The sequence below is a fragment of the Leuresthes tenuis genome, unplaced genomic scaffold (genome assembly GCF_036924035.1).
Source record: "Leuresthes tenuis unplaced genomic scaffold, fLeuTen1.0.hap1 SCAF_16, whole genome shotgun sequence".
NCBI classification, from domain to species: domain Eukaryota; kingdom Metazoa; phylum Chordata; class Actinopteri; order Atheriniformes; family Atherinopsidae; genus Leuresthes; species Leuresthes tenuis.
In genome coordinates, this window is record NW_027325370.1 from 33,124,636 (window position 1) to 33,150,682 (window position 26,047).

The window sequence follows — 26,047 nt, forward strand, 5'->3', positions numbered from 1 at the left end:
CAAGCCCTGAGCAAGACAGGCCGCAGCAGTGGTTCCCCCATCAAACACAGAACAGGAACTGCAGGTCGAACAGGGCGCTTTTTGTAGTCACATGTACCTGCCTTTAACTGCTTAAAAGTTCCCCGCTTCACATAGTGGCACCTGCCCTCCAAGATTTAGGGGTTTTTACTGCAGTCATTGGTCCCAAAGGAAGAGAGTACGTCCTCAAAACAGCCCCCATTACGGTCCTATGTTAATAAAAAAATCTTTGGAGTTTTATTGTGCAGCCTTTATGATTTCATTCAGTTATGTGAATATTTTGTAAAAGCATAATAAAAAATTATTTTTATGCTTTTACTTGACATACTAAGACAGCTTTAGAATGAAAAGATAACTTGTTTAATGTATAATATGAATTGAGTCCACAGTTGATTATTATTGGCTCTGCAGCACTTTAAAGCCTTTTGAGCCCATTTAGCTCAGTTTTACATCACTGTGACTGTTGTGCTTGGCACTTTGTTTCATTTAGCATTATGAAACTGGTTTTACAAGACATGCTTCCTGTGTTCATGATCTGCTAAAGAAACAAATGTTTTTTCCAGGAATCCGGTGAATCTTTAACATCTGTATTCAGCTTGTGTTCATCTGGTAATCCCTTCTCACTGCAGGCCTCATTTCTCCATGGCACTGAAGATTAACTCCTCCGATGGTCTGGTGCTGTATGCAGCCAGCAAGCAGCGTGGCGGAGTGATGATGTCGCTCAGTGTCTTAGATGGCCATCTGCTGCTTTTATTAGATGGAGGAAAGCGGAAGGTCAGCCTTCGCAGCCGCAACAAGTACAACGACGACCAGTGGCACACGGTGAGGTCACATGCACAGATCAGGTCACATCAAGTTCCTTAAGCACATGAAACGACGATGGAATAGAAAATGGAAAGCAAATGTCATCTCTTTCTTCTTTATCTACACTTATATGTGCAAGGAATCATATTGGAGAGAAGGTTACGAGACAGGAACGCTAAGCACAGGCCTCTTAAAGCATCAGAGGTTTTAGGTTTCTGTGCCTCGTTAGACTGTTTAACGATGTTTATTATAGTGATTGCATTCATTTTCAGACAAAATTGTGATTTGTTTTGTGAGTGATAAGTTCAAAACTTTTGAAACATGTGCCTTGTTGGTATGACAAGTCAGTGTTTCACCTGAATGACCTAACCAGCCCTGCTTCTCTCTTCATGTCACTGCAGGTCTTTATAAAGCACGAAGGACAGAAGATTAGTCTGATCGTGGACGGTATAGGTGCTCAGTCTAAAAGAATGCCTGGAGGAGACACGACTCGAATCACAGGGCCTTTATATATTGGAGGAGTCCCATCCTCACTAATGGTATTATGTTCTGTTGTACTGCTCTGTGAAGGTCTCAGCTACATATTTGAGATTCAGCCTGTCGGCCATCTGCCCCTTTACGGCTCTTTTTGTTTTAGTTTGTAAGATTCTGTTGTGCTGTAGGAATGTTGCAGCAAAGTTCTACATGTCTGAAATTGTACAACAGTAGTTATGCCCGTGATTGGTGCAGAATCATTTCAAGGTCCGCAGCTTCCACCTGGGGGCCGCATCCACTGCATCACAGTTAACTGTCGGCAAGAACATTGTTCAGTAAGTGAGCTGAACTCGCTTTGCGTTTGTCAGATAAAAACAGCCTCATTCAGTTCAAACGCCACTCGTGCATGAGCTCATTTTAACATGTTCATGCACAACACTGCATCAGTCATTATAACTGACATTCTTATAAGAAATTAAGTTACTATTTGTAAAAAGTAAAAAGTTACTAAGCCTTTAAAAGGAATTGAATTGAATGAAAATGACTTCATTTGACCTGAATGGAACTAAATAAAATTGAACAGAATGATACTTTGTAACAACCAAAAGGGAAATTATAGCGTTGCAGTGCAAGAAGACACATATGGGTTAGTCGTATGGCTTTTGCTGTGGGCAGGAATGACCGCCTGTGCCATTCTTTATTGCAGCAGAGCTGAAGAGGCCTCTGACTGAACACACTCTGCAGTCTATCACAGTGTTGTGTAGAGGGTGTTTAGTGTTGTCCATTACGTTAGCCATATATGCAGCATTACTTTGAACCATCAGTTACAGAAGCTCCAGTGAGATATCCAACACAGAACCAGTCCTCTTTATCAGCTTTTTAATGTCTTTGATTCAGTGGCTCTGATGCTGCGAGCCCAACAGATGAGTGAAAAGCAAAGAAACACAAGTTAATGATGTCTTCTATACATGGAGCGCGAAGAAGGCAGAATGATGAGAGGTGCATGACGGGAGGATCCAGTCTAGGCCTATAGCAGCATAACAGAGAGATTTTGCAGGGTCACCTGCTGGTTCCACAGAGAGGGGCCTGATAACTGACGGCTCTGCCTCCCATTCTACTTTTAGAAACTCTGGGAACAACAAGGAAACCTGCAGTCTGAGAGCAAAGTGCTCTGTTGGGAAAATATCGACTTATGAAATATGATAGAATTTGATCATTAGGAGCTTTATATGTGAGGAGAAGAATTTCTAATTCTGCTATCTCTCTCTTGGCTAAATGTTGTATTTGTGCTATCTGTAATCCTCCACCACCTCCACTTCTTCTCCCAGGATGGAAATTGTGTGGCTTCTTCCTATAGATCAACAGTCATCTCATTTGTCTTGTTCACATTCAAGTTGAGATGATTGTTACCGAGCTATGTCAAAGAGCGGTCAACCAGTTGCCTGAACTCAGCCTCTTGTCCCTCACTGACACACCACACATCTATCTTTGGAGTATTTCTGCAGTTAACAGGTGACAGGCTGGAAGTCTGCAGAGAAATGGGAAGAATACATTCTGCTGCTAACCAGCACAGGAGCTGACCTTCTGAGGTACACAATCCTCCGGTCTTCTGTGGTCAGACTGTGGTCTGTGGCAGCCAGTATTCCAGGACTTTTTTTTCTGGAGCTTCTCTCACATCATGGTAAACTAACATAGTAAAACAACTCAGACGAGGGTGAAAGAGGTGCTGTAAAATCCCACACAGCAGGACCGTAGAGGTTTGACAGGGAAACTGCGAATAAGGAGGACATGGGGTCTGTGTGACGAGAGGCTGAGGAGAATGCTGAGTTGTCCTGGTGTCCATAGTGTTGAACCCATTAATAAATATGATCTGTTCACTGACTCGCTCTTGGCTTCCATCATTCTGAAATCTTTCTCTCTGAAGGCTTTCTTTCTTAAGTTTAACAAATGTTTTTCGGTGACTGGTGATCCTGGGCTCATTATTGGGAAAGTACCTCACTATTTTTCACATAAATGTTGATGTACTCTGTCACACACTGTCTTCTCTTTAAGCTTCCTGTGACAACCTCACAATTCCTTTGGTTGCAGCTGAACAATGGGTGTGTTGGTGGAGGTTAAGGAGTACCAGATTATGGTCTGAGTTTCCTATTGGAGGACAGACATCTTGCACAAATCCAACATCTTTCAATGGTTTCATCTGATCTAGAATTCCTACTGGTCCTGAATTTGCCTCGCCCTTTCAGCTCATAAAAACGAGTTCTGTCCATACATTTTAGACCCCGGGCTCTGGTGGGTTCATCGGTTGTGTCAGGGATCTGACACTGAACGATGCTCCTGCAGGAAACCCAGCTCACAGCGAAGGGACAGTGCCCTGCTTCCTAAACCCTCTACAGCCTGGAGCGTACTTCTCTGGACAGGGAGGGCACATTGCAATAGGTGGTTATAACGGCTTTTTCTTCATCATATCTCAGCCATGTATTCTTCTTGTTTGAGCCCTGTAGTGTTGTCATTTCTTGCTTCAAGACTCTTTCCCCTCCTACAGATGAATTATTGGTTCTGAGTCAAGATCTGGAGATCCAGCTGGAGGTTCGACCCGTCTCAGACTCGGGGCTGCTGTTGTATGCTGGGACGTCACCTAACCAACATCTGAGTTTGATCCTCAGTCAGGGAGAGGTGAGAGTTGCTCTTCACTCAAACATAAAAAAGAATTGGGATATAGCAGAGCAGGTGCCCCATGTACAGAGGCTAAGTCTTTGTCATGTCAGGCTCATTTGTTATTCTGACCACTGCACTACATATCTATTCAAATCAAAAGCCCAAAAACACATCAAAACTCTCCTGTGGTTTGTGCCAATCTATAACAAATGCTTAAAAAACTGAATGCTTGAGTTTGTGTTTGCAGGTGACCGTTTCAGTAAACAGTGGCAAAGGTGAATTCCTGACCGCCTTCACTCCAGAGGAACCTCTATGCAACGGGCGCTGGCACACCATCACAGGTGGGGTTTTTCAACACCTCGTCCCAAACATTTCTGTTGTCCCTCTGTAACGCTGCACTGTTCCTACAGTGATGAAGAAAAGCAACGTTCTCCAGCTGCATGTGGATGGAGCCAGTGAGCACAGTGTCGGCCCCAGACAAAGCCGCTCCACAGGGACCAAGGTCACAGTTTACCTGGGAGGTGCACCCGGTGAGCAAATAACACTGAATCACACTCAACCCGAATATCAGTCTCTTTTTATCGGGTCCGTTTTTTCACTTGCAGGTCAGTCTTTAAAGGGATTGGAAATAGTGACAAATACCTATCTCAGCTTAGTGCTCCAGATGTTCTAAGAATGAGACTTTGGATGCAATTTGAAAGTGAAGAAAAAAACTTTTGGTTTGAAATGTATTACACCTTGAGTCCTTGTCACGGCAGACTCACATTTGATTCTGACTCTGTGGTATTTGCTGTACGTCACTTCCCCTCTGTCCTCATTTCACTGTACATCTATTCAAAGCAGGCGGTTTGTGTATTTCTTTCTTTGTGCTTATTTGCCACAACATATCAATTCTTTTTTAAACAGAGTGCGATCAAATGGTGTGGTTGGCTGCTGTCGCCTCTTTTTAGAAAACATACTCATATGTCTAATTTCATTCTATTTGTTTGACCACCAGATGGTGCCAAAGTGCCCAGACTACCTGGTGGGTTTCCAGCCTTCCAAGGATGCATTCGCGGCGCAGCTATCAACCACAGACCTGCCACGTTGTCCAAACCGCTGTCTGTGCACGGTGCGGTGGGGACACAAGGCTGTCCACACATGTAGACCCAGCACATAGTTTTATCCTCACATTCCCCAGCTGCAAAACACTGGTGGTGGGTGTCATTTTACTGTAGCTAATTTATTTTTGAATGTGTATTTTATATTTTCACATTTATCCTCATTATTTTACACAATTGTTTTTGTGCTACATCAGTGACTGCCTGGACTGATACAAGCTATTAAGATCTTTCAAATAAAACCTGATATCAGTTCTGTGTGCAGTACATATATCGTGTAAATTTAAGCACCACAGCTTGGATTTTTCTAACCTTTCCAAGCAAATTATATAAATGAAACAAAGTTCCTGAATCAGCTAAATATTTAAGTGAAAGATGTATATACCCGTGTATCATCCATTTGTAGGTCAGAATGTGAAATAATCCTCCTGAGCCGGCCACTCTCCTCATTCAGCAGAGTGCAACGGCTCATTGGGTCTAATAGAACTGTCACGCTTCCATGTTTTAATATTGTGGCAGATTGATTGAACAGATGCTGTTTTAATAACAACTTTGTGCTAACCAACAACCCTTTTGACTACAATGTACAAACTTTTATGGTTGTTGCTCTTTAAAAGACTTTTGCAAATTATATGTAATATAAATTAGGTTTATGTGTCATAAAAATAAAGAGTAAAGCAAATCATAACATGCAATTATTTGCGTGGTATTTAATCATCAACTTAAAATGGAGCCGCCAGCTCAGCAATAAAACTGCCAATCCCCCCTTTACGCATCCCCCGATATGAGCAGAAGTGCCCCATCTGTCCTGTCCCTCAAACAGAAACACATACCAAATGAGACTCAAGCTTGTGTGGATATGAAATCATTTTCACAAATTACTGGGCTGCCCCCCCCGCTCCTAACCCTCATGTGTCATAAATATGTTTGAATAAAGTTAGTTTTTTTTTTTCATTTAAAGACTAAACTTTTGTTTCTTTGGCATTTATAAAAGAAAAACAAAGCTGCGAGTCCAGTAATGATTTTTATTATCAAGAGTTAATCACAAAAAGCCTGGAGGTATCAGCCCTCACTCAGGCTGTGGCAGTCTGTAATGGAACAACTGAAATAAAACTTAAGGCACGGCCACATACCGTCCCCTCTGCAAGGCCAAAGGAACAGAATGGGGCTGTTAAGAAACAAAGTTCAAACAGAAACTTATCACGGTGGTGCTTTGTTAAGATTTCGGTGTTTCTCCTGAGTAGAAATGTTGTATTTGGTATAGAAAGAGTAAGACAACGCTAAGGGCTGGCAGGTAAAAAGGAGGAGAGGAAAGGGATTTGGCTGCGACTCAGCAGGTTGGGCTTTAATCCAGACTCATGTCCTCGTCATCGTCCTTCTTCTCTTTGGAGTCGCCCTTGCTTCCCTGCATGGCTCTTGCGAATGCCTCCACATCTGACAAGGAGAACTTTAGAATCAAGTTCTTTGTCCAGTAACAAGCCATGATTTCCATTTCCAATATTCTTTTTACTTCTTAAAAGGCTTTATTTGTTCTATTAAACTACCAAAACACTGATGTCACTGTCCTTCCTTATGGACCTGATGTCACGTCATAAGACTGTCGTAACAACACAGAACATGACAGTATGCATCTATGTTTATGCATTTGTAAGTTGCTTTTATCCACAGCGACATAACAAATATCTACGGATATGTATAATTCCAGATTTGCCTTTAAAAAACACTGGGCTTCTCCATGAGGTGTATAAGGGGCCAAGAAATGTCTAACCTCTCAGTCAGAAAGTGGAATCAACAGTGCATTCCAAGCTAACGATGTTAATCAGTTCCAGCCACCGTCTAAGGCTAAGCTTGCTGCCACCTGTGTCTGGCACAGCTTATAGTACAGTAATTGAAAATGTACATTTATTAAAGAAGTCTATTAAAATCTGCTTAAAAAGCAGAAGCCTGTCTTTTATGCCATTAGATGCACACATTGGTCTTACCTCCCCTGTTTGCAGCATCCACAGCTTCTGCCGGAAGACCAAACTGACTCATGAGAGGGCCAAGCTGCCCAGAGGCCAAGGCACTGCTGAACATACTCATCGACTAAAATAAGGAGAGGTCAGAATCAGGGAAATCGCTTTAACATTGTGTGACACCAAGCTTCATTAACGGAAACAATTTATAAAAGTCCAGTTCATTGTCAATCCATTTCTGCTCCGTGTGAGGTTTGCATAGCCAAAACGATCATTTACACAGCTTTGGTAATGTCAGTTACTCATGCTGCAGTCATATGCTCAGACAATTAGCACAGACATGCACTCATTATAACAGATGGTAATTCATTCACTTCATTTTAATTAATCACAAGTTGGATCTTACAAGAAAGGGGGAAAAAGTCCTGAAAGGTTCTAGGAACCATTTATTCTCAGTTTCTGTAGTTGGGAATTAAATTAAAGAGGGATTGGCTCTGGATCAAACTAATCTAAGAAAGAGACTGCTTTTCCATGTATTATTTTAGTTAAACTTCTTCCGCTATTCTCAAGAGAATAAATAAACTGAATGACGCATGTCCGAAACATACAAGTCTCGACTAAAGGGGAATAACAGCTCCTCCTACCTGCTGGAACTGAGGTGAGCTGAGAGTGTTCTGGATTTCATCAGCACTCTGCAGTAAACTCTCTCCACTGGGGAGGAAGGGAAGGAGCCTCTGCTGGACTTCAGCATTACTCAGGATAGGAGCCATCATCTCTGGCGTGCAAACACTTGCTAGGTCCACTAGATGACATGACAAGGGTCAAGTTCTGGATTTACACCATCATTTGACTGTTTAAAGAGCAACAGTCTGTTAATGAACATTTAAATTACCGATGTACTAATACCTTTACCTCACAACAAGTTATCTGTCACTCACCCCCTGAGCCCTGAGCAGCAGCTGCTGTTGGGACATTCATTGTGGCGAGAATACTCTGAAGGTCACTGAGCTGGATGGGTGTGTGGGCTGCAGGGCTTCCAATGGAGGCTGGAGCCACCGGTGTCTGAGCTGAGGCTGCAAACGAGACAAGTAAGGATGTGTCGACATTTCCAGGTGATGCAGGTTAACAAGGAGCTGTAAAGAAGATCCAATACTGTTCCACATTTCAGAAAAACTTCCGATAAATTTCAACTAGGGCCGGGACTCCATAAAAAAAAATTAATCTAATTAATTTGAGGCTTTGTAATTAATTAATCGCGTGTAAATATTTGACCTGAAAACAGAAGCAATTTTCACGTGGATTTTACTATACCATTGAATAATGACTGAATACATGAGCTTAAGCAACAAAACGTTTTTGGGTTTTTCAAGGTGGTACTTAACCAACCGTGCTCTTATCGACGCTTGTCTGTGTTTTTAAAAAAAATTTTTTTAAAAAGCCTTTTAATGAACAGGACAGATAAAAAGAGACAGAAAGCAGAGAGAGGGGGAATGACACGCAGTAAAAGACTGTCCAGTGCGGGATTTGAACCGCGGCCGACAGCAGTGAGGACTGTAGCCTCTATACACAGGGCGCCTGCAAAACCCACTACTAGCTACCGACCACCCCATCCGGGGCCAACCAAAGCGGTTTCATCTGGTTTAACTACGGTGGGGCTAACCCACACAGTGGTGAGGCTAACCCACACAGAGGTGGAGCGGTGAGGCTAACCCACACAGCGGTGGGGCGGTGAGGCTAACCCACACAGCGGTGGGGCGGTGAGGCTAACCCACACAGCGGCGGGGCTAACCCACACAGCGGGGGGCGGTGGGGCTAACCCACACAGCGGTGGGGCTAACCCACACAGAGGTGGAGCGATGAGGCTAACCCACACAGCGGTGGGGCGGTGAGGCTAACCCACACAGCGGTGGGGCGGTGAGGCTAACCCACACAGCGGTGGGGCGGTGAGGCTAACCCACACAGCGGTGGGGCGGTGAGGCTAACCCACACAGCGGTGGGGCGGTGAGGCTAACCCACACAGCGGTGGGGCGGTGAGGCTAACCCACACAGCGGTGGGGCGGTGAGGCTAACCCACACAGCGGTGGGGCGGTGAGACTAACCCACACAGCGGTGGGGCGGCGAGGCTAACCCACACAGCGGTGGGGCGGGTGAGGCTAACCCACACAGCGGTGGGGCGGTGGGTCTAAACCACACAGCGGTGAGGCTCAAATCGACGCCATGATTTCAATGTGAATATATATTCAATAAAACAACAGCTCCCACCGCTAGAAATACACACGCGCACACACACACAAACGGTGTAGTTAATAGTTAAGTTGTCCTAAAGCCATATATAGTCTACCACACAACAACCAAGAGTCAAAACACAGCCCCAACCAATTAAGTATGCTAATGAGGCAACAAGACCGCAGCGAAACAGACAACACGCAAAAACGCAGTAACAAAGTCAGCAAAGTTTCCTAAAACAATATTAAAACTCACCAGGTTGAGATTTTCAAATGAGTACAATCTGCCGGGTTTTGTGACGAGCGTGCACTCAAAGCGCGCTCACATGAGTGACGTACGTCATGTGAGTGACAGTTCATCGCAGCTGCCTGACGTGGAGGCGCTGCTGGACTCCGCACTTCTCTTGGTTTTATGGTGGGGCTAACGGTAGGGCTAACACAATTCTTGGTGGGGCTATAGCCCACTAAGCCCTACCCTGGCGCCGCCTATGTCCGAAGTCATGAACGTTAGTTGGTGCTCCAGTATAATCGGTATGCCTGAAACTCATCCAGTGAGAAACGTTCGGCGGTGCAAAAATAAGTGCGTTAATTTTTTTAACGCATTCATTTTTGTGTAATTAATTAATCTTAATTAAGGCGTTAAAGTCCCAGCCCTAATTTTAACATTAGCATAGCTGATAAGGCAGCTGTTGATCATAATTGCTGAGTAAGTGAAAACGATTATATGATGACTCAGCACTGTAGTCATACCTGGTGTAGATGGGACAGTACCAGTAGAGGAGGGAGCTGAAGCTGAAGGGGCAGCAGGGGTGGTGGGGGGCTGAGACGAACTCAGTCTGGGAGCTCCACCCGATGAAGGGGTGGCTGTGGTGGATTGGCTACGAGAACTGAGGAATTGAGAGACACAGGTAAACACAAAAAGCAAAAAGAAAACGGATATTATAATATTCATTAGTCATTTCTGATAAATCTATGATGTCAATCTATCTGTGATGCAGTAAGTGTCACCTGGATGAAGAACTGCTGGTGGCTGGACCTCCACTGCCCAGTAAGTTAGCAAGTCCTGGTCCCGCTAAAGCTCCCAGTCCTCCTTAGTCAAAGACCAACAAATATATTATACATATACTGTATATAAAATAAAGTCCAAACAGACACGAGAAAGTGATCAGGCTCCTGAGTAAACTTACATAATGTTTTGTTTAAAATAACTTACGCCTGGTTAGTAATGTAATAAGAGCAGTAGAGAAAAGAGCATTATTCTATATTTCCCTCTTATCAAGCATTAGTTTGAAAATGTGGAAGAAAAGTGAACAAATTCAAATGAAAATAATTGTGCTTCCAATTAAGGAACTATTATTTCACACTTGTTAAGCTTAACATCATGAGCTAACACAGAATCCCTTTGAAATCTTGAGCCAGTACATGTCACAAGAACTATTCCAAGCTGCTCACCTAGTCCACCCAATCCTGTTGGTCCAATCAGCTGCATCAGCTGGTTGTGGCTCATATTTCCCAGCAGGTTTTGGAGCCCTCCCTCTCCCCCGAGTGCGGACAGTTCGTGACTGCTGCCACCGCCGCTGCCAGGTGCCCCGGGAATGGGAGGGTTGTTCAGATACTCATTTACTTTACGACAGTATTCATCGTCCTTGTCAGTTTTTGGCTCCTGATGGAAATTAGGCACAAGAATTCCTCCAAGTTAAGGCTGCTTTCTTCACAGACAAAAATTAACTTATTTATATGTGTTAACTTAATATAGGTTTAATAAAAGAAATTTAAAAGAACCAACACTGGGGGAGGCAGAAAATCAATTTTTTCTTTATTCATTATGAAAATGATGCATTCTTTGAGTAAAAGAATGTAACAGATTAGAAAGGAAAAGATAATCAATGTAACTATGAAGCTGCCAGACATGCACATCCAGCCATCATCAATGTCATGTACCAAACACTTCTTAAGGCCTCCCACATATTCCCACAGTTTTTAACAGCCATTTGCATGCACATAAAGGAGCACAGAAGTCATTTCACTTCTCCAATTAATCTCTCTTGAAGAGAAGATGAGCAACATCTTCTTCCAACCTGTATCCAGAAGAACAGCCTTTTGGATCCAGCCTTGAACTTCAACACATAGACACGGCCAGTGGTGCACTGGTTCACCCTCTTGAATTCACAGTCATCAGGGAAGATTATCAGGTCCTAGGAAAGGAAAGACACATTCAAGTTAATTTCATTTACACTCACAACATGCCCTCTAAGGGTACGCTCCATTATAATGCAGAGATAAGTCCATACAAATCACTGGGACTTTTCAGAGAAATACAAAAGTAGGGACAGCAGTAGTTGTTCTGGTGCAACAAATCAGCCTTGATAAATTGCCAAAAGAAAATCATCACAGTAGAACTTTTATAAATGGATTCAATGCGTGAGCAATGGCTACATGAACAAAACATAAACACACATACATATATGTGCATGTAGATATAAATATGGTTGCTTCTCCAAACGGCAAAGCCACCCATCATGTTTTAATTTAACTAAAAAAATATTGCCTGAAATTTAAAGTCACATTTAACATGTAACATGGAAGTAAGAGACAGTATTCATTTAGCATTGCTCACATCATCTACATTCCCGGTGGTCCTGTCTTTCCAGCAGAAATGAATCAGGGAATCATCCGACTGCTGGATGTACACCATGCCCTTGCGCTTGTCAGGTGTAACAGTGTTCCCCTTCAGGGTCATTTTACCGGCACGAAACTCCACCAGATACTTGCTGGAGCTTCCTCTTGAGCCACTGACCAAGCTTGGAAAGAGAGCACCTGACGACATCTCTAAAATCTTTCTCAGGCGTCCAAAACCCTGATGGAAAAAAAAAAAAAACAGACAAGTCAGCTTTACAAGATAAGATCATTTTTTCTATAGCAGCAATAAATAATATACTTCTTAACGGCAAAAAAGATGTTTGATAAGAGTAAGTGTGTGAAAAATATTTCACTCAAGCAGGCCATCTCAAAAAACTGGGGGGGGGGGCAGCACTGTAAGTTAGTTTTTCGTTACTAACAGTCTGCCATTTTTTTTCTTTACATTACTATCACTATTTCGCGTAAAAAGTAACAGTTCAACAGTTGATAGCTGATCATCTTTGTGGTTTTTTTTTATGTCTGTTCCAAAAGTTCCACATGTATAGTGCCCGTTTGTTGGTATGTCAAGCACTTTTCGAAGCAACAGTAATGAAATTAGCGGTTAGCCTTTTAAGTTAACCGTCGGCAGCTTCATTGTGAGTCAAGTGAGTTGCCAGTGCTAACGTTAGCCCATGACATGGCTAAACCAATGAACACGACCAAGGCCGAAGTTTTACATACTTTATCAAACCTTTCGTTCAAAATTTGAAACAACTGCGCTTTGGCAGGAGGCTCGTTAAAACAAATGTGAAACGTATATGTTTAAAAAAAAAAAAAACTCTTGTTTAAGTACCTTATTTTGGAATAAGCCCACAAGTTTCTCCTCTCGACGATCCCTGCTACAAGCGTAGCGTGTTGACTTCCTGTTATGTCGTGAACGCGCCTGCTCTCACCGGAAGCAAGCAGAGGGTCTGTCGGAGGTATCCGCGGGATCGCACTGCACGGATTGACAGCTTGCCCCTTCCCAGTATAGCCGTTAGCTCCGTGGCTGTACTACCGGCTATTTGAATGGTTTAGTGGTGAAAAGCACAAGCGCAACTGGGATGCGAAGATTATAAAACTCAAATCAGGCTTAAACTTTAAAGAAAAACAGAAGCCACACTGCCTGGGTTGAAGAAAAGGTAAGAAAAACTGAGAGTTTGCTAGTGGACAAACATTTGTCAGTTTTGCTGCCCTTGGATTAGTTCCCGAGCTAAGCGCTAAATGTAGGCTAGGCTAACGGCTGGCTAACACCCCTTTAACCAACATGGATGCTGGTTGCTTTCCTGTGATGCAGTGCCTGGAGATTATCCGCTTTAACCACGATTTGATTCCCGAGCCGACCGGTAATTTCTAGTTTGGTTGCCACTTCAGAGAGCAACTCAGTAAATTATAAGAAAACAGGCAGACGTTGGATTCAGATCCCGGGGCGTCACATCGATTATTGTTAGTTCAAATGTGACTAATTTAGTTGGTCTTGAGTAAAATAGTTACATGACAGCACAGGACAAATCCGGATTTACATACTGTAGCTAGTGTGCTTTTGATGATCAAAGCTTACGTACGTCTATGAAAATGTTGAGGAGACAGGTGCAAGATGGAGGGTTAACAACATGTTCACAAAATCTTTTAATAAACTGTCTCAACTGCTTGGATTGCTTTGTTGTTTATGGAACTCTTCTTTTTAGTGGTGTGGTTACGACAAATAACTGAAATAGCTGGAGTGTATGGCTTGGTAGGTGGTGTTAGAAACAAGCTGACTTTGTACTTGTGTGGTCACATGTCTGTTTAGAACTCAGAGTGTTATAACAGCTTAATTACTAAATCCGTCTCATTATGTGGTTTCTAAAGTCAGCCCTTTTGATCATTTACATCCGTTGTTATGTTTGTAGTCAGATTGTAGCCTAGGCAGCTGTTCAGTCCTATCAACTTACATTCCCATGTTGATTCTGAGGAGTGACCATCACAGTCTGTTACACAAAAAGTTCCATCTATGTCCTTTATATTGGAGGTAAATGCATTTTTGAATTGTTGCAGATTTTACTGGAACTATGAAAGAGCTCCGGCTCACACACTGAATATGGATGCAAATCCTTAGTAATAAAAGTTGCTTCACACAGCTTGGACATAACTTACCACAGCCAGGTGTTTTTCTTCTCTGCCCAGGTGGAAACGTGTAATATGGTCTTTCATATTTGTTCAGTTTCCAAACGTCTTTACCTTTACTTAATAGAAATGTAAGTGCTTTTTAAAAGTTTTTTTGAGTTCCACCTTTTGCATAAACATTTCCATATAAATTAAAAAAAATTTGAACGATTCAGAATTAGGACTGCACATTATATTAAAATGTTATCATTATTGCATAATATCAACATCACAAAGACATTTTGATTTGAAATAAGTTAAGTACAAGTGTTTTAATGCAGGATCCATTTTATTTGATGTTCATGTGCATGTTCTACAACAAGCATACCCAGGGGAAAAAGTAGAATACACCCTTTATTAATACACCATAGATTAGCAGCATATATTGAAGTATTACTGTATTGCATGTCATATCATTATTGTAATATTCTCCAAGAATTTGCATATAACATGTCTTCCTAATATCATGCAGACCTATTCAGAATATTCCATGTCCATTTCTCAATGCGTCTATGATTTGAAGTCTAAAACTCAGATCAACCCTGAGAAAGACTAAAATGATTCGTACCCCATTACTTTGTTAACTGAATGCTTCCTTGTTGAAGGGTTATGACAAGTTGCAGGTCCTCTCCTCACTCTCTTTGCATCAGTTGCTATCTTACAGTGCTACACCACTCAACAACGCAGTGACTATTAGGGTCAAACTCTGGCTCAAACTGATGGAGTGGAAGATAAAAAAATTCAGAGTTTAATGAATAAGTTAGGAGTGAATGTTAACACATTTTGTACTGTGAACTAGTTCAGTTTTAATTTATGTGAAATAAACTTTGAACTTTCACATTACTGTGTCGTACTGATTTTACCCTCACCAACACTGTAGTCATGCTAACTTCTTTGGAAAAGTTGTTCGCGCTCATGTTCGACCTTAGAGGTTGAAGAAAAATCCCAATTATAAGGTACTGTTGGAAGGAAGAAATGTTGGATATGTTCCAGTTAACTCTAATTATGGACAATATATTCCCTCTGTGAGTCACAGATGCAACATCAGCAGACCATAAAGTGCCTTAACAGTTAAATACATACATACAGACTTTGCACCTTCCTCTGAAGTGTAGCACAACTTTGGTACAGTATATTTCAGTGTAATCTGTTGGTTTCCTTAGCTAGGCTACTGTCTGTCTGAGGCTCTGTATTGGAACTGAATTGGACACATTTGGAATTTAATGAATTGGATTATGACTGGCTTGAATTGGATTGTATTTTTGAAGTTGTTGTGATTTGGCGCTACATAGAAAACATTGTATTGAATTGAATATTAGGACTGCTCTGGGATTGATTGATAGGAAAGAAAACAGCATAGTTCCCATTAATTGTTTAAGTTTGTCAAGTTACTTTGTCTTAGAGAGACACATGCTTCTGGCAGCCCTGTCGAACAAGTTGTACTTGGTCAGTCATTTTTAATGTTACTGTAACGATCTTGAGCATTAAACATGCTGAGGCCTGCAGAGTCTGGTGATTGTTGGGTTTTCTGCAGTTTCTCTGAATATTGCATGGTCTGACTTTGGAGTGAATTTGCAAGGACTTCGAGTCCTGGGAATATTGGCTTCTCTAAGATTGTTGCTGATGTCTTTCTTCCTTGACACTTGAATGTTTGAGACCAGCAAGTTGCTCAAAATCCTGCTTTTGTAAAGATACTCACCCTGCTGATGATGTCCTTCTTAATTCCAGAGGTGGCAGAAAAGCTGTTCTTCATTTTTCACACACTGTTCTGCACTTTGGCTTTGTTTTTGTTCAATGAATAATGACACACGTGTATTAGGTGCTAGCTTTAATCACCAGGTGTTTGTTTTATTAGGTCTTAATCCATAAAAACTTGCAATTGAAAAGGAGTGTGCTGATGTTGTACTGGAAGGTGTACTGTGGTTAAATGGTGAGAGAAATGACTCTGTGCCGAAGTAAAAAAAAAAAAAAAAAAAGAGGGTATGGAGTAGTCTGCCTGTGAGAAACCAAAACTGCCCTGTTTTTCATCTTCAATGAGAGGCAGCGGCTGCTGATAGCCTCAGAGTGTGACGGGGTGATGCAGCAGACCTGTGATCACAAGGCTGCCAAATATTCAGTTTTAGTTTCACTTCTCCTGTGGCTTCAGGCTTTCTCTACCTCTCTTTGTTAGCCTGAACTTACCCTGAGTGATCCCTCTTTTCTCACTACAACTCCATATTTTTTCACCTCGACTCTATGAGGGGGGCTGTTTTTGTAGATGCAAGCTTCAGGAAATAAGGTTGGGAGTCGCAGCTTTACTAAACAGTAATACTACATTCTTGATAAGTCAAAAATCCGTCCATCCATTTTCTATACCCACTTAATCCAGTTTAGGGTCGCGGGGAGCTGGTGCCTATCCCAGCTGTCATTGGGTGAGAGGCAGGGTGCACCCTGCACGGGGAGAACATGCAAACTCCACACAGAAAGGCCCCCAGCCGGGAATCGAACCGCTACACCGCTGTACTGCCCTGATATGAGTCAAAAATCTTTTTGGGATTTTATCAACCACAAATGCCAAACATGTTTTTTACAGCTTCAGCATTTCATTTAAAAAGAACTACAGTAACTCCCCGTACAGTCGTCTGGTCTCCCGATTATCACGTTTTCTTGTTCACTGTAAGCATGACTGCTTCCGTTTAGAAAGCTGACCCATAAATGCTGACACAATGCTGATTAAGGGGCAACATATCGCTGAAGCAGGTCAGAGAGGCAGGGAGGGGTAAGGCCGCTCAGACATTTATATAGCAAAAGGAGAAGTTTAAAATCAATTCTATAGCACACAGGGAGCCAATGAAGAGCAGTCAGAACCGGTGAAATACGCTCACACCTGGGATGTAATAAAAGCATGAATCCACTTTTCTCACGGACCCCCGCCAGGTCAGAACGGACTTTAGCTTTACTCTCTGCCTTAACTGAAAGAAACGGCGCTGATTTGATTGTTAAATTTACAATCAGTTCATGGTCACTGCCAAGTCAGTAACAGAACTTTTTCTATCGAGAACCAAGGTTAAAAGAGGGATAGATGGGGGGGCCACTTGGACCAAACAAAATTACTCTATGTCATCAAGGCATTCTAATAGCTGGATGGAGTAAGAGCTATTGTGTTTTAATGGGATATAAATTTGACAGCCATTTGCATAACACTAAAGCTTCTGTCTGCCAGTAGGAAGGAAAGAGTCTGAGGCTGCTCCTTTGATGCTGCAGGTGCTAAATAAAGACTGTGCTCAACAGTGTCAAACTCTGAGGTTGGATCTAAAAGCACGTGGACAACAGGGCCACCAGTCATTTGCTTAAAGAATATCGTTAAAAGGCTGTGTCAGTGCTGCGTCGTCTTTCAAATTCAGACGAGAACGCCTCAAGGACACCATTCTTGTCTAAAAAGGCATTCAATTGGATAAAATAAAATTTCTCTAAAATCTTTGAAAGTAATGGGAGTTCAGACACGGGCCTGTAATTTGACAAAACCGGAGGGGTTAAGACAAGATTTTTTGAACAACACTAGAGGTAAGGCTGCTTTTACAGTATCCAGCACGGAGGGTCCAACTCTCCAACACTTGGGAGAAGCTCTTTAAGAAGATGTGGGGGTCAGGCATCCATGGCAGAACCTGAAAGTTTCACAAACGATGAAAAACAGCAAAGCAGCAGCCACTGATCGATGGGATAAGGGTGGGATGAGGATTGCAGGAGAGGCTTGAAACTGGTACACTGGGGAACATTCAGAATAGATTAAGTATAGAGTTAAAAGTCTTAGAAAGAACAGGGTCTATGACAGTCGAGACGTTTCTTTTTCTCAGTCTTTACACTTCTGTGGTGACGCCACCAGCATTCCCACAGTTTATCCTTCTTTCACCTGACAGCACAAGTGATGCTACTGAACCAGGACTAAGGCGTTGGTGGAAGTCTTTGACCAGCAGCTTATCAGAACAACAGATCCCCAACGGTCATAGTTAGGAAAACCGAACAATCTAATGTAGAAAAGTGGCTCTGTGCTGGGGTCTCAAACTGAGTAAGCAAAGAAGGATGCTGTTCAGCATAACGGACAGTACTGCTCACCATGTACACAAAACTGTGATAAATGATGGACTGTGTTCACCCAGAGGCTTATTCAGCTCCGCTGCACTAATAACATTACAGCACGCCACAATTATTAATGAATTACTATTATTGACTGTTATTCAGCAGTGAAAGAAAATTATGATATGCATTCATTTTCTCTTTGTTCGTGTGATTGACCAGATTGGGTTTCATCTCATTAAACAAGACAAAATCTCACTGTTTCCCTGCCTGGTACAGGCAGAGCCCTTCGGTTTATGCTGCAGGTTGAGGAGGTTGGATGTGATTATTCAGCAGAAACACACACTTGCACAGTGTTATTGTGTTGATCATCCCAGGGTGCTGTTGGGTTAATCCCAGTCAGGCGGGGGGGAATCTGTGTTACACCTGGTTAATGCAGAGCACAGTCGTAGGCGGGAGTGTTGAATCAGTGTATTGCCAGACATGTCGTTCAGGAGTGGCAGTGTTGCTTTGACGGTTCAGGCCTTCTGATGCCATAAAAGTCTTTGTCATCTTCTTTTTCTACTATGTTGGACATGCTTTCCGTCCTTTTTTCTTGTTCAAGCTGTGTCTCTTCATACTGTGTTCAGCACTGTCTCTGTATATTTAGGTGACAGGCCAGTGACAGTCCGTTGAAGTCAACCTCCTCCCACTCAGTTGAAGACACGGTTAGAGAAACATCCAGTGTGGACAACAAAGCCTGGCCAATATATTGTTTCAGTATGAACCATTTTTCTGTGGATCTGAATTGATCACAGATAGATCTATGTTGTCAGCAGATATGTGCTATAAATCTACTTAATGTTTGAGCTTATTCAGATATCATAATTCATCAAATGTCCACCATACCAGTGCATATTCAGGCGTAATCTACAAGGGCACGATGCTACCTTAACATCCAACTGCTGCGCTTTTTTTCTTTTTTTTTCTTAAATTAAACTGAATGTTAACATTGTCCATCCATAGTTTTCTATGCTGGCCGAGTGCGGCTCCACTGGTTGGCCTGTCCCAGCAGCCATAGGGCAAAGGGCAGGGTATACCCTGGATGGTAGCAGATCCGTCACAGTGCCAACGCAGAGACAGTGCTAACCGCCACACCCCTGTGCAGTTAATGGAAAGTCCTTTCTGTGTGGAGTTCCCATGTTTTCCCCATGTATCCAAAAGCATCCATATTAGCTTAACTGCTGATTCTAAATCGCCCCCCTTCTTTTGTTTCTGTATTGGTACGGTGATGTGTGGGAACGTGTCCAGGGTGTACCCTGCTTCTCTCCCAGTGGTACGTAGGCTTGACTCCGGTCCTCCCCTACCCTAAATAATAGAAAATACATGGATATAAAAAACAAGGGTCACATCTCATTCTTGAAGCCATAAATCAGGCATTCTTACAGTAACAAATGTTACAGTGTGCAAATCCTCTCTTTGTGGCTCAGGGGGAAATGGTGGGATTGTTTTCAACACACACGCCAGCAGTGCTTATCCTGCAGCTCGCATCGATACTGAGAAAAAACATCCAAACATTATAAAATGAAAAAGCAATCTTTCAGATTACCAGTCTATGGCAGGTGAGTTAGACGCCAGTAGCTGCATGTAATCCTACATAGTTGACATAGTTTTAACCGCTTTCACCTACTTCCTGCTCCAGAGAGGAGCACCACAGTATGGAGCCGCTCCGCGTAGTTCTCATGACCAACTTGTTTACCGCTCCTCAATGTTTGACTTCCAGGAAGCATGACGTTCATCCAGGTCCCCAGCTTATACCTCAGCTTTACCAGTGGAGTGAGGTTACCCAGGTTTAAATGAGCAGGAAAAAATGCCACTTATTTTCTGTTTTTGTGTCTGTCTGTCTGTCTGTCAGTTTGAGTCAAGCCGTTAATAGTCTGACCCTTGATTGGCTTGTTTATCTTTTTATCCAGGAGGTGATAGGCTGAGAGAGTGAGAGGGCAAGTAAAAGAAGGAAGAGACGAGAGAAAGACAGGCCATGGACCACCAAAGGCAGAGAACTCTCTCCACATCTGGAGAGTCACTGTATGCCGTGCTTGGAGTTGACAAGAGCGCCACTTCAGAGGACATCAAGAAATGTTACAGGTACTTTGCAAATGTACACGGACTGTCCTGCAGACAGGAATTCCCTCTGTTGATGTAATGTTTTAGTTTGTGAACCACTAGAGGGAGTAAGAGGCCTGTAAGCACTTATGAATGGGTCAAAGACTTCTGAAATAAAAGGCATCATGTTTTGTTTTAGTTTGCAAGTAATGCGCACACTTTCTGAGCAGTGATATCTAGTGATTTAGGTTTTTCATACTTTGAAACCATTTCCACTGAGTGCGCTAATTTATGTTTCATTTGTAAAACTTCACTGTAAAACAAAGAAGTATCCAGAGTAATTGTATTTTAGATTTTTACCAGAGTCCTGTCTGATTACTGGATGAGACTAAGAGTGAGCTGTTAGTGGAACGGTTTCATGCACATCTTGGGAAATTGTCTTAAAAAGAAAATGTTAGTATAGCTCAGCTGTATGCAGGCTGGAAAATGTTCAGTAAATAGAAAATGTTCCTCGGAAAAAAAGAAGTGGCAGCAGTAACACCGAAATCATCAAGATGTTCAAGATGAGCTTTCCAGCTTCCTCTGCAGCGTTCAGCCACTGCTTTTTTTCATTTGCTGTGTTTAATTGACATGCCAAAGGTGTTTAAGCGAATAGTTGAGCACTGTGTTAATTGCCAAGCCTTCCACTCCCTCTTCCTTTTTACAGGAAGCTGGCATTAAAGTTTCACCCAGATAAAAACCCGGACAACCCAGACACAGCTGAAAAGTTTAAGGAAATAAACAACGCTCACTCCATCCTGGTCGACCCCACCAAGAAGAACATCTACGACAAATATGGCTCACTGGGGCTCTATGTGGCGGAACAATTCGGAGAAGAGAACGTCAACACCTACTTTGTTCTGTCCAGCTGGTGGGCAAAGGTATGGGAATTAGTTCTCTTTCAGTGATTGATCCTGTAATCCTGTGATATTCAGACAGAACAAACGAAAAAGCAGACTGAAGTTCAGAAAATGTGTCACAGTCAGCTCAGAAGATTAAACTGGATCTCTTGAATTAAGATAAGACAAAGTCTTCATCTTTAGTCGCGTTTCAGTAATGGGGAAGACTTACAAGTCTTACTCCTAAACATATGTCAGTAAAAAAGAGCAAAAAGAGCAACCGTTCAGACCCTATTAGAGCTAAAAGAGAAGTGGGCAGATTATTAATGCTCATTTACTCAAAGAAAAATAATGAAATAATTACACAATCAAGAGTAAACAAGAATCTAAATCAAATGATTTTCATTGGCTCGTCATTTCAGCTCATGTGAGAGCTGTGTCAAAAGTGTCCGTTCCACATTACTGTGAGTCCTCTGTCTCAGTGTTCATCTGTAAGATAAAACCACTGTAGAATAAGTGGTTTTTGCAAAGTTCTCTCTGTAACCTTCTCCCACAGGCCTTGTTCGCCTTCTGCTGCCTGGCGACAGGTTGTTATTGCTGCTGCTGCCTGTGTTGCTGCTGTAACTGTTGCTGTGGTAAATGTAAACCTCGGCCGCCCATGGACCAGGAACCAGAGTTCTATGTTTCCCCCGAGGACCTCGAGGCACAGATGACCGCTGATGAGAGAGGTGAATACGAGGCCGCTGCAGAACTTATTCTTTGGGCTGTAGGCATGCTATGGACAGGCACTTAATCTGATTTGGAACAGATTCTATGTGAAGTCAGAAAAAAGATGATCTGTGAGGACATTTCTAATCAGTGGAACGTGAACAGCTCTTTTGGCTCTATGTTACCACATGAATATATTTATATTTGGGTGTGCTTGCATATGTTTTCTTCCCAGATGGCAACGAGCCCGTCGTCATGCAGCCATCATCAGCCACGGAAACCACCCAACTCACCTCCGATGCACACCAAAGCTACAAGACTGACACATACTAGATGCACTCTCACACATATACAGCTCACAGGTAATCAGCTACTAGGGCTGGGTGATGTATCCACTTTCTGATTTCGATTGGAGTTATTTGATAGAGTTTGTTGTGTTGGACAACGCTGTTGTTGTGTAAAGCCGTGCCAGTGTTTGTATCTCTCCTCTCACAGCCCAGCCTTCCCTCCACCTCTGGTGTCACTGGCTCAGTTTCCTTTGCTAATTTAGCAGCCTCGGAGCACTTTTTTGTCAAACTGTGTTCACTTGCCACTGAAGAGTTGCTCGCTGCTGTTGCTTTTCTTCTGCCCGTGTGACCTCATTTGTTTCCTGATTGATGGTTTTCTATGTAATAGCAGCTGGAATATAAGGACAGCTATTGTCTGTGGGGAATCTGCAAGACAACATTGCAATCATAAAGTCTTTGACTGCTCATTTTAGGTGTGATTAATTCATATGTTGTCTGAATTGGCTGCATTTCAATCCTTTACTTGGAATTCAGCTGTAAATCCAGTCAAATCCAGTAATGAAGTATATGAGAGCACAGGGAGCAAGAGAGAAGCAAGATGTTGAGGGTGACGGGTGGATGTGTGTAAGGCTAAAGAACTGTGCTGTAACACTTTTATAAAAGTAGATATTTCTAAATGCCAGGACATATTCGTGGATCAGCAGTATGTCTGAAAATCCAGAGATACGAATGTTGGATTGTGTACCCAGCCCTAACAGCTACTTTATCAGACGCGTACAAACAAACACTCTTCGGTTAATCTGTTTCCGTAACCTTTATTCTTCTCACATGTGAAAATACTAATGACTCACCAACATACATGAGCTCAACCCAATTCAGACAAGTGGAGAAAGGAGGAGTGCTGAAACCTGGAGAAGAGCGGCAGAACGGATAAATCTTTGGATGGAAGTAATTGTGTTTCTTTGCTGACACGGCAGACAACATTTTAGTTTTTCTGACGACGTTCTGACACGTAGTTTATATATCCCAAGATGTTTTTACCTGTAAAAGATGAGCACACCTTTTCTGTGTTGATAAAAGCAAAGAAACCTCCAAGTTGATTTCTCACCGATCAAACGCCTGTAAAATATGCACTGAAGTTTAACTGTAATCTTTTAGCTGCGCAAACTAATTGTTATTGTCATCTTTGGTGGAAAATTGGGTCCGTACTTTTTACACTTAATGTTTTTTTCATATTGTGTACTTGTCTGTATAATCACCAGCATTAACTGAAGAAGACATGGGTTGAAAGCTGTCACTGAAGAAAGGACGATGCTTCTGAATCTGTTACTAAGACAGTGTCATACAACCAATGTTTTATCGTTGTCTTGAATGTAAAACTATTCTAGGGCTCTGTTAATGATGACATTCTTTGTCTTGATGAGTGTGTAAGCAGCTGTCTGTTAGCATCAAGTGGTTCAGTGATCATGTCTGTATTTTCAGTGAGAAGCCGATTAAACGGGATGGGATCCTTTTTTGCCCTCAGTACTTCCATGAACTGTAAAATAGCTGCTACTCTTCCACAGGTGCCACTCACACTTCCACTTGTCTTTTATAAACCAGACTAAAAAAGTTCTGCTCTAATTAAATTCTTGTTGATGTAAGTGAGGCCTGTAGCCATGCTTCCACTTTCATTTTTGACATAGAATTCCATGATTGAAGAACAAAGTCTCAGCAGAAATGCTTTCAGATCCCACACGGTTGGGATTTAAAACAGGACCATGACAGAAGTGACTGCAGGGAATCAACTCCAGCCTGCACACATAATGCAGCTAATTATGAATTGTATGTGCTGAGCCATCCACTCACTGGTTCAGTTCGACCTGCCTCTTCCTCATCGTTTCTTGTCTTCTTCATTGCTCTTTCCTTTCAGCTCGTATTCATCGTCTCCTGCAAAAGGGAAGCGCTCAGCTGTATGGTTCACATCAAAGACTTTGTGCACACCGTGGGATCAACATCAGAGTCCAGTGTTACAAGTTGAGACTTTTCCAGATACTAGTGACCCCTGTGCTTAGAAGATGGTGCATACAGAAATACCGTATATAGTTTTTTAGTTTGCGAGCCGTTAAAATGCTGTACGTGTTGTGTAAAGTGTATGCTTAGATCTCTGTAGCTGTTTGAGTTGGTCATAGATTTAACTATCTGTCTTTTCGTTGTATTTGTTTTTCTTATTTATGTTGTTCATGAAGGGAGGATATTGAAATCCAAAGTCTTATTATCTTGTTGGTGTGGCTGGAGTTAGCAGAAGATGTAATCATCTTAGCAGTTTACAACATACAAACGATCTTTTTAGGGTGTCATTTTTGTTGTTCTTTGTCACATCAAAGTAGCAATCCATTTGGAAGAAAATACAGAAAGAATGTGGTTGTTTTTTTTCGACAGTTTAAGTTTTGTAATAAAAAGAAAACAAAAAAAAAGCAACTACACTGAACCAAAATGTTTAAAAAAGCTCAGTCAAACGCATGCTCATGGCTTTCTACATGCAATAAGAGCCAATTAACTGGGTTTTGGGACTGTATTCCACTCTTAGACTTCCATCTGAAAGAAGCAAATGTTTCAGATAATCTACAGGTTCAGTTTGATGTCCTAAAAGGAATTAAATGGAACCGAGTCAAGTTTGAACCAAACATCTATTTCCTTGATTTGTCGTGTTACTGCAGTTTAAAGCCCATCATACATGAACATGGAGTTGAGACACTTCCGCTGTTCAGTCCAAAACAATGACAGAAATGAGGTGACAGATGATAATTATACTGAATTATTTTATTTTTCTGATCTTTTTAATATCTGATTTAACTGCTAGCTGGTATATCAAGGAGATGTATAGAATTCTAGATGTGAACCATTTTGACAAAGATCTGAAAAGATGGCGGACGTTCTGTGCATTCTCGCAGTGGATTCTGTAGAGATGTGGTTTTCTGTTTCTAGTTTGTCTGTCAGGCAGACATTAAGTTTTAAAATAAATGTCTCTGATCCTTCAGAATGAAATTTCTCCTAGTGTGTTTCTTTGTTGCCACACTTATATTATCTTTGCCACGTGGGATCACACAGTTGGTCATAACTGTCCAATCCCTAATAACATTAACCTAGATGATCTTTAAGGGGACATTCTCACAGGTTTCAGCCATTTTCTATGGTCTTAATTAAATGCCTGTGACATGACACTCCCTTTTTCACCATGAATTTACACCTTGATTAACATCGGCCACACACAAACTGGAAATTTTATTCACCAGTTTAAATTTCCTTTCCATACAGCCCTGCCACAGACGGCTGGTATTTATCCTTTTTTCAGTCTCATTGTGAGTCGTGCTGTGGCCTGAATTGTTGTTACATCACACCACATACATAAGTAAAATAACAGCTGGCAGGTAGTAACTACAAACTCCTGTCACATACACACGTGGACAAAATTGTTGGTACCCCTCAGTTAAAGAAGGAAAAACCCACAATTCTCACTGAAATCACTTGAAACTTCCAAAAGTAACAAATGAAAATTTATTGAAAATGAAATAATCAAAATCAGCCATTACTTTTGAATTGTTGATTAACATAATTATATAAAAAAAAAAAAAAATAATGAAATAGGGCTGGACAAAAATTATGGTACCCATAACTTAATATTTTGTTGCACAACCTTTTGAGGCAGTCACTGCAAATAAACGATTTCTGTATTTGTCAATGAGCGTTCTGCAGCTGTCAACAGGTATTTTGGACCACTCCTCATGAGCAAACTGCTCCAGTTGTCTCAGGTTTGATGGGTGTCTTCTCCAAATGGCATGTTTCAGCTCCTTCCACAGATGTTCAATGGGATTCAGATCTGGGCTCATGGAAGGCCACTTTAGAATAGTCCACCGCTTTTCTCTCAGCCATTCTTGGGTGTTTTTGGCTGTGTGTTTTGGATCGTTGTCCTGTTGGAAGACCCATGACCTGCGACTGAGACCAAGCTTTCTGACACTAGGCAGC

General features: G+C 42.0%; 3 protein-coding genes across 6 annotated transcripts in view; 2 read left to right on the forward strand and 1 right to left on the reverse strand.

Annotated features, from left to right (window-relative positions):
- Nucleotides 1-5,741, forward strand: part of lama5 (laminin, alpha 5) — a 110,334-nt gene extending 104,593 nt beyond the window's left edge. The window contains exons 74-80 of the mRNA XM_072367894.1: nt 648-840; nt 1,224-1,361; nt 3,573-3,732; nt 3,839-3,969; nt 4,199-4,292; nt 4,362-4,481; nt 4,949-5,741. Coding sequence (XP_072223995.1) covers nt 648-840; nt 1,224-1,361; nt 3,573-3,732; nt 3,839-3,969; nt 4,199-4,292; nt 4,362-4,481; nt 4,949-5,097 — 985 coding nt within the window. The 3' untranslated portion in view covers nt 5,098-5,741. The remainder of the gene's footprint in view (nt 1-647; nt 841-1,223; nt 1,362-3,572; nt 3,733-3,838; nt 3,970-4,198; nt 4,293-4,361; nt 4,482-4,948) is intronic.
- A 321-nt stretch (nt 5,742-6,062) lies between these two features.
- adrm1 (ADRM1 26S proteasome ubiquitin receptor) lies at nt 6,063-12,794 on the reverse strand. Of its 3 annotated transcripts, none has more exons than XM_072367899.1 (10): nt 12,704-12,794; nt 11,849-12,088; nt 11,310-11,426; nt 10,684-10,894; nt 10,240-10,318; nt 9,982-10,118; nt 7,945-8,079; nt 7,651-7,808; nt 7,034-7,136; nt 6,063-6,485 (listed from the first exon to the last, which is right to left on the reverse strand). In XM_072367899.1, exons 2-10 carry the CDS (start codon nt 12,056-12,058, stop codon nt 6,397-6,399), a joined length of 1,239 nt encoding a protein of 412 aa, XP_072224000.1. In that variant the 5' UTR covers nt 12,059-12,088; nt 12,704-12,794; the 3' UTR covers nt 6,063-6,396. The 3 variants fall into 3 exon arrangements, with proteins under 3 accessions (XP_072224000.1, XP_072224001.1, XP_072223999.1); XM_072367900.1 differs by having other exon boundaries at nt 10,003-10,118; nt 10,240-10,321; XM_072367898.1 differs by having other exon boundaries at nt 10,240-10,321.
- Nucleotides 12,795-12,858: 64 nt separating this feature from the next.
- On the forward strand, nt 12,859-25,091 carry LOC140272448 (dnaJ homolog subfamily C member 5-like). Of its 2 annotated transcripts, none has more exons than XM_072367907.1 (6): nt 12,859-13,031; nt 20,040-20,211; nt 20,876-21,089; nt 21,604-21,775; nt 21,991-22,117; nt 22,251-25,091. In XM_072367907.1, exons 2-5 carry the CDS (start codon nt 20,105-20,107, stop codon nt 22,086-22,088), a joined length of 591 nt encoding a protein of 196 aa, XP_072224008.1. In that variant the 5' UTR covers nt 12,859-13,031; nt 20,040-20,104; the 3' UTR covers nt 22,089-22,117; nt 22,251-25,091. The 2 variants fall into 2 exon arrangements, with proteins under 2 accessions (XP_072224008.1, XP_072224007.1); XM_072367906.1 differs by having other exon boundaries at nt 12,860-13,031; nt 23,955-25,091.
- Nucleotides 25,092-26,047: the final 956 nt, after the last annotated feature.

What these genes read in the sequence shown, in the direction of transcription:
- adrm1 (XM_072367898.1), bottom strand. Translation starts at nt 12,058, where the DNA reads ATGTCGTCAGGTGCTCTCTTTCCAAGCTTGGTCAGTGGCTCAAGAGGA. An exon ending in CCACCGGGAATGTAGATGAT is followed by an intron (nt 11,427 to 11,848) that starts GTGAGCAATGCT and finishes TTCCTTTCCTAG; the next exon opens with GACCTGATAATCTTCCCTGA. An exon ending in GCTCACCTCAGTTCCAGCAG is followed by an intron (nt 7,137 to 7,650) that starts GTAGGAGGAGCT and finishes TCCTTATTTTAG; the next exon opens with TCGATGAGTATGTTCAGCAG.
- LOC140272448 (XM_072367907.1), top strand. Translation starts at nt 20,105, where the DNA reads ATGGACCACCAAAGGCAGAGAACTCTCTCCACATCTGGAGAGTCACTG. An exon ending in TGTCCAGCTGGTGGGCAAAG is followed by an intron (nt 21,090 to 21,603) that starts GTATGGGAATTA and finishes CTTCTCCCACAG; the next exon opens with GCCTTGTTCGCCTTCTGCTG. An exon ending in GATGACCGCTGATGAGAGAG is followed by an intron (nt 21,776 to 21,990) that starts GTGAATACGAGG and finishes TTTTCTTCCCAG; the next exon opens with ATGGCAACGAGCCCGTCGTC.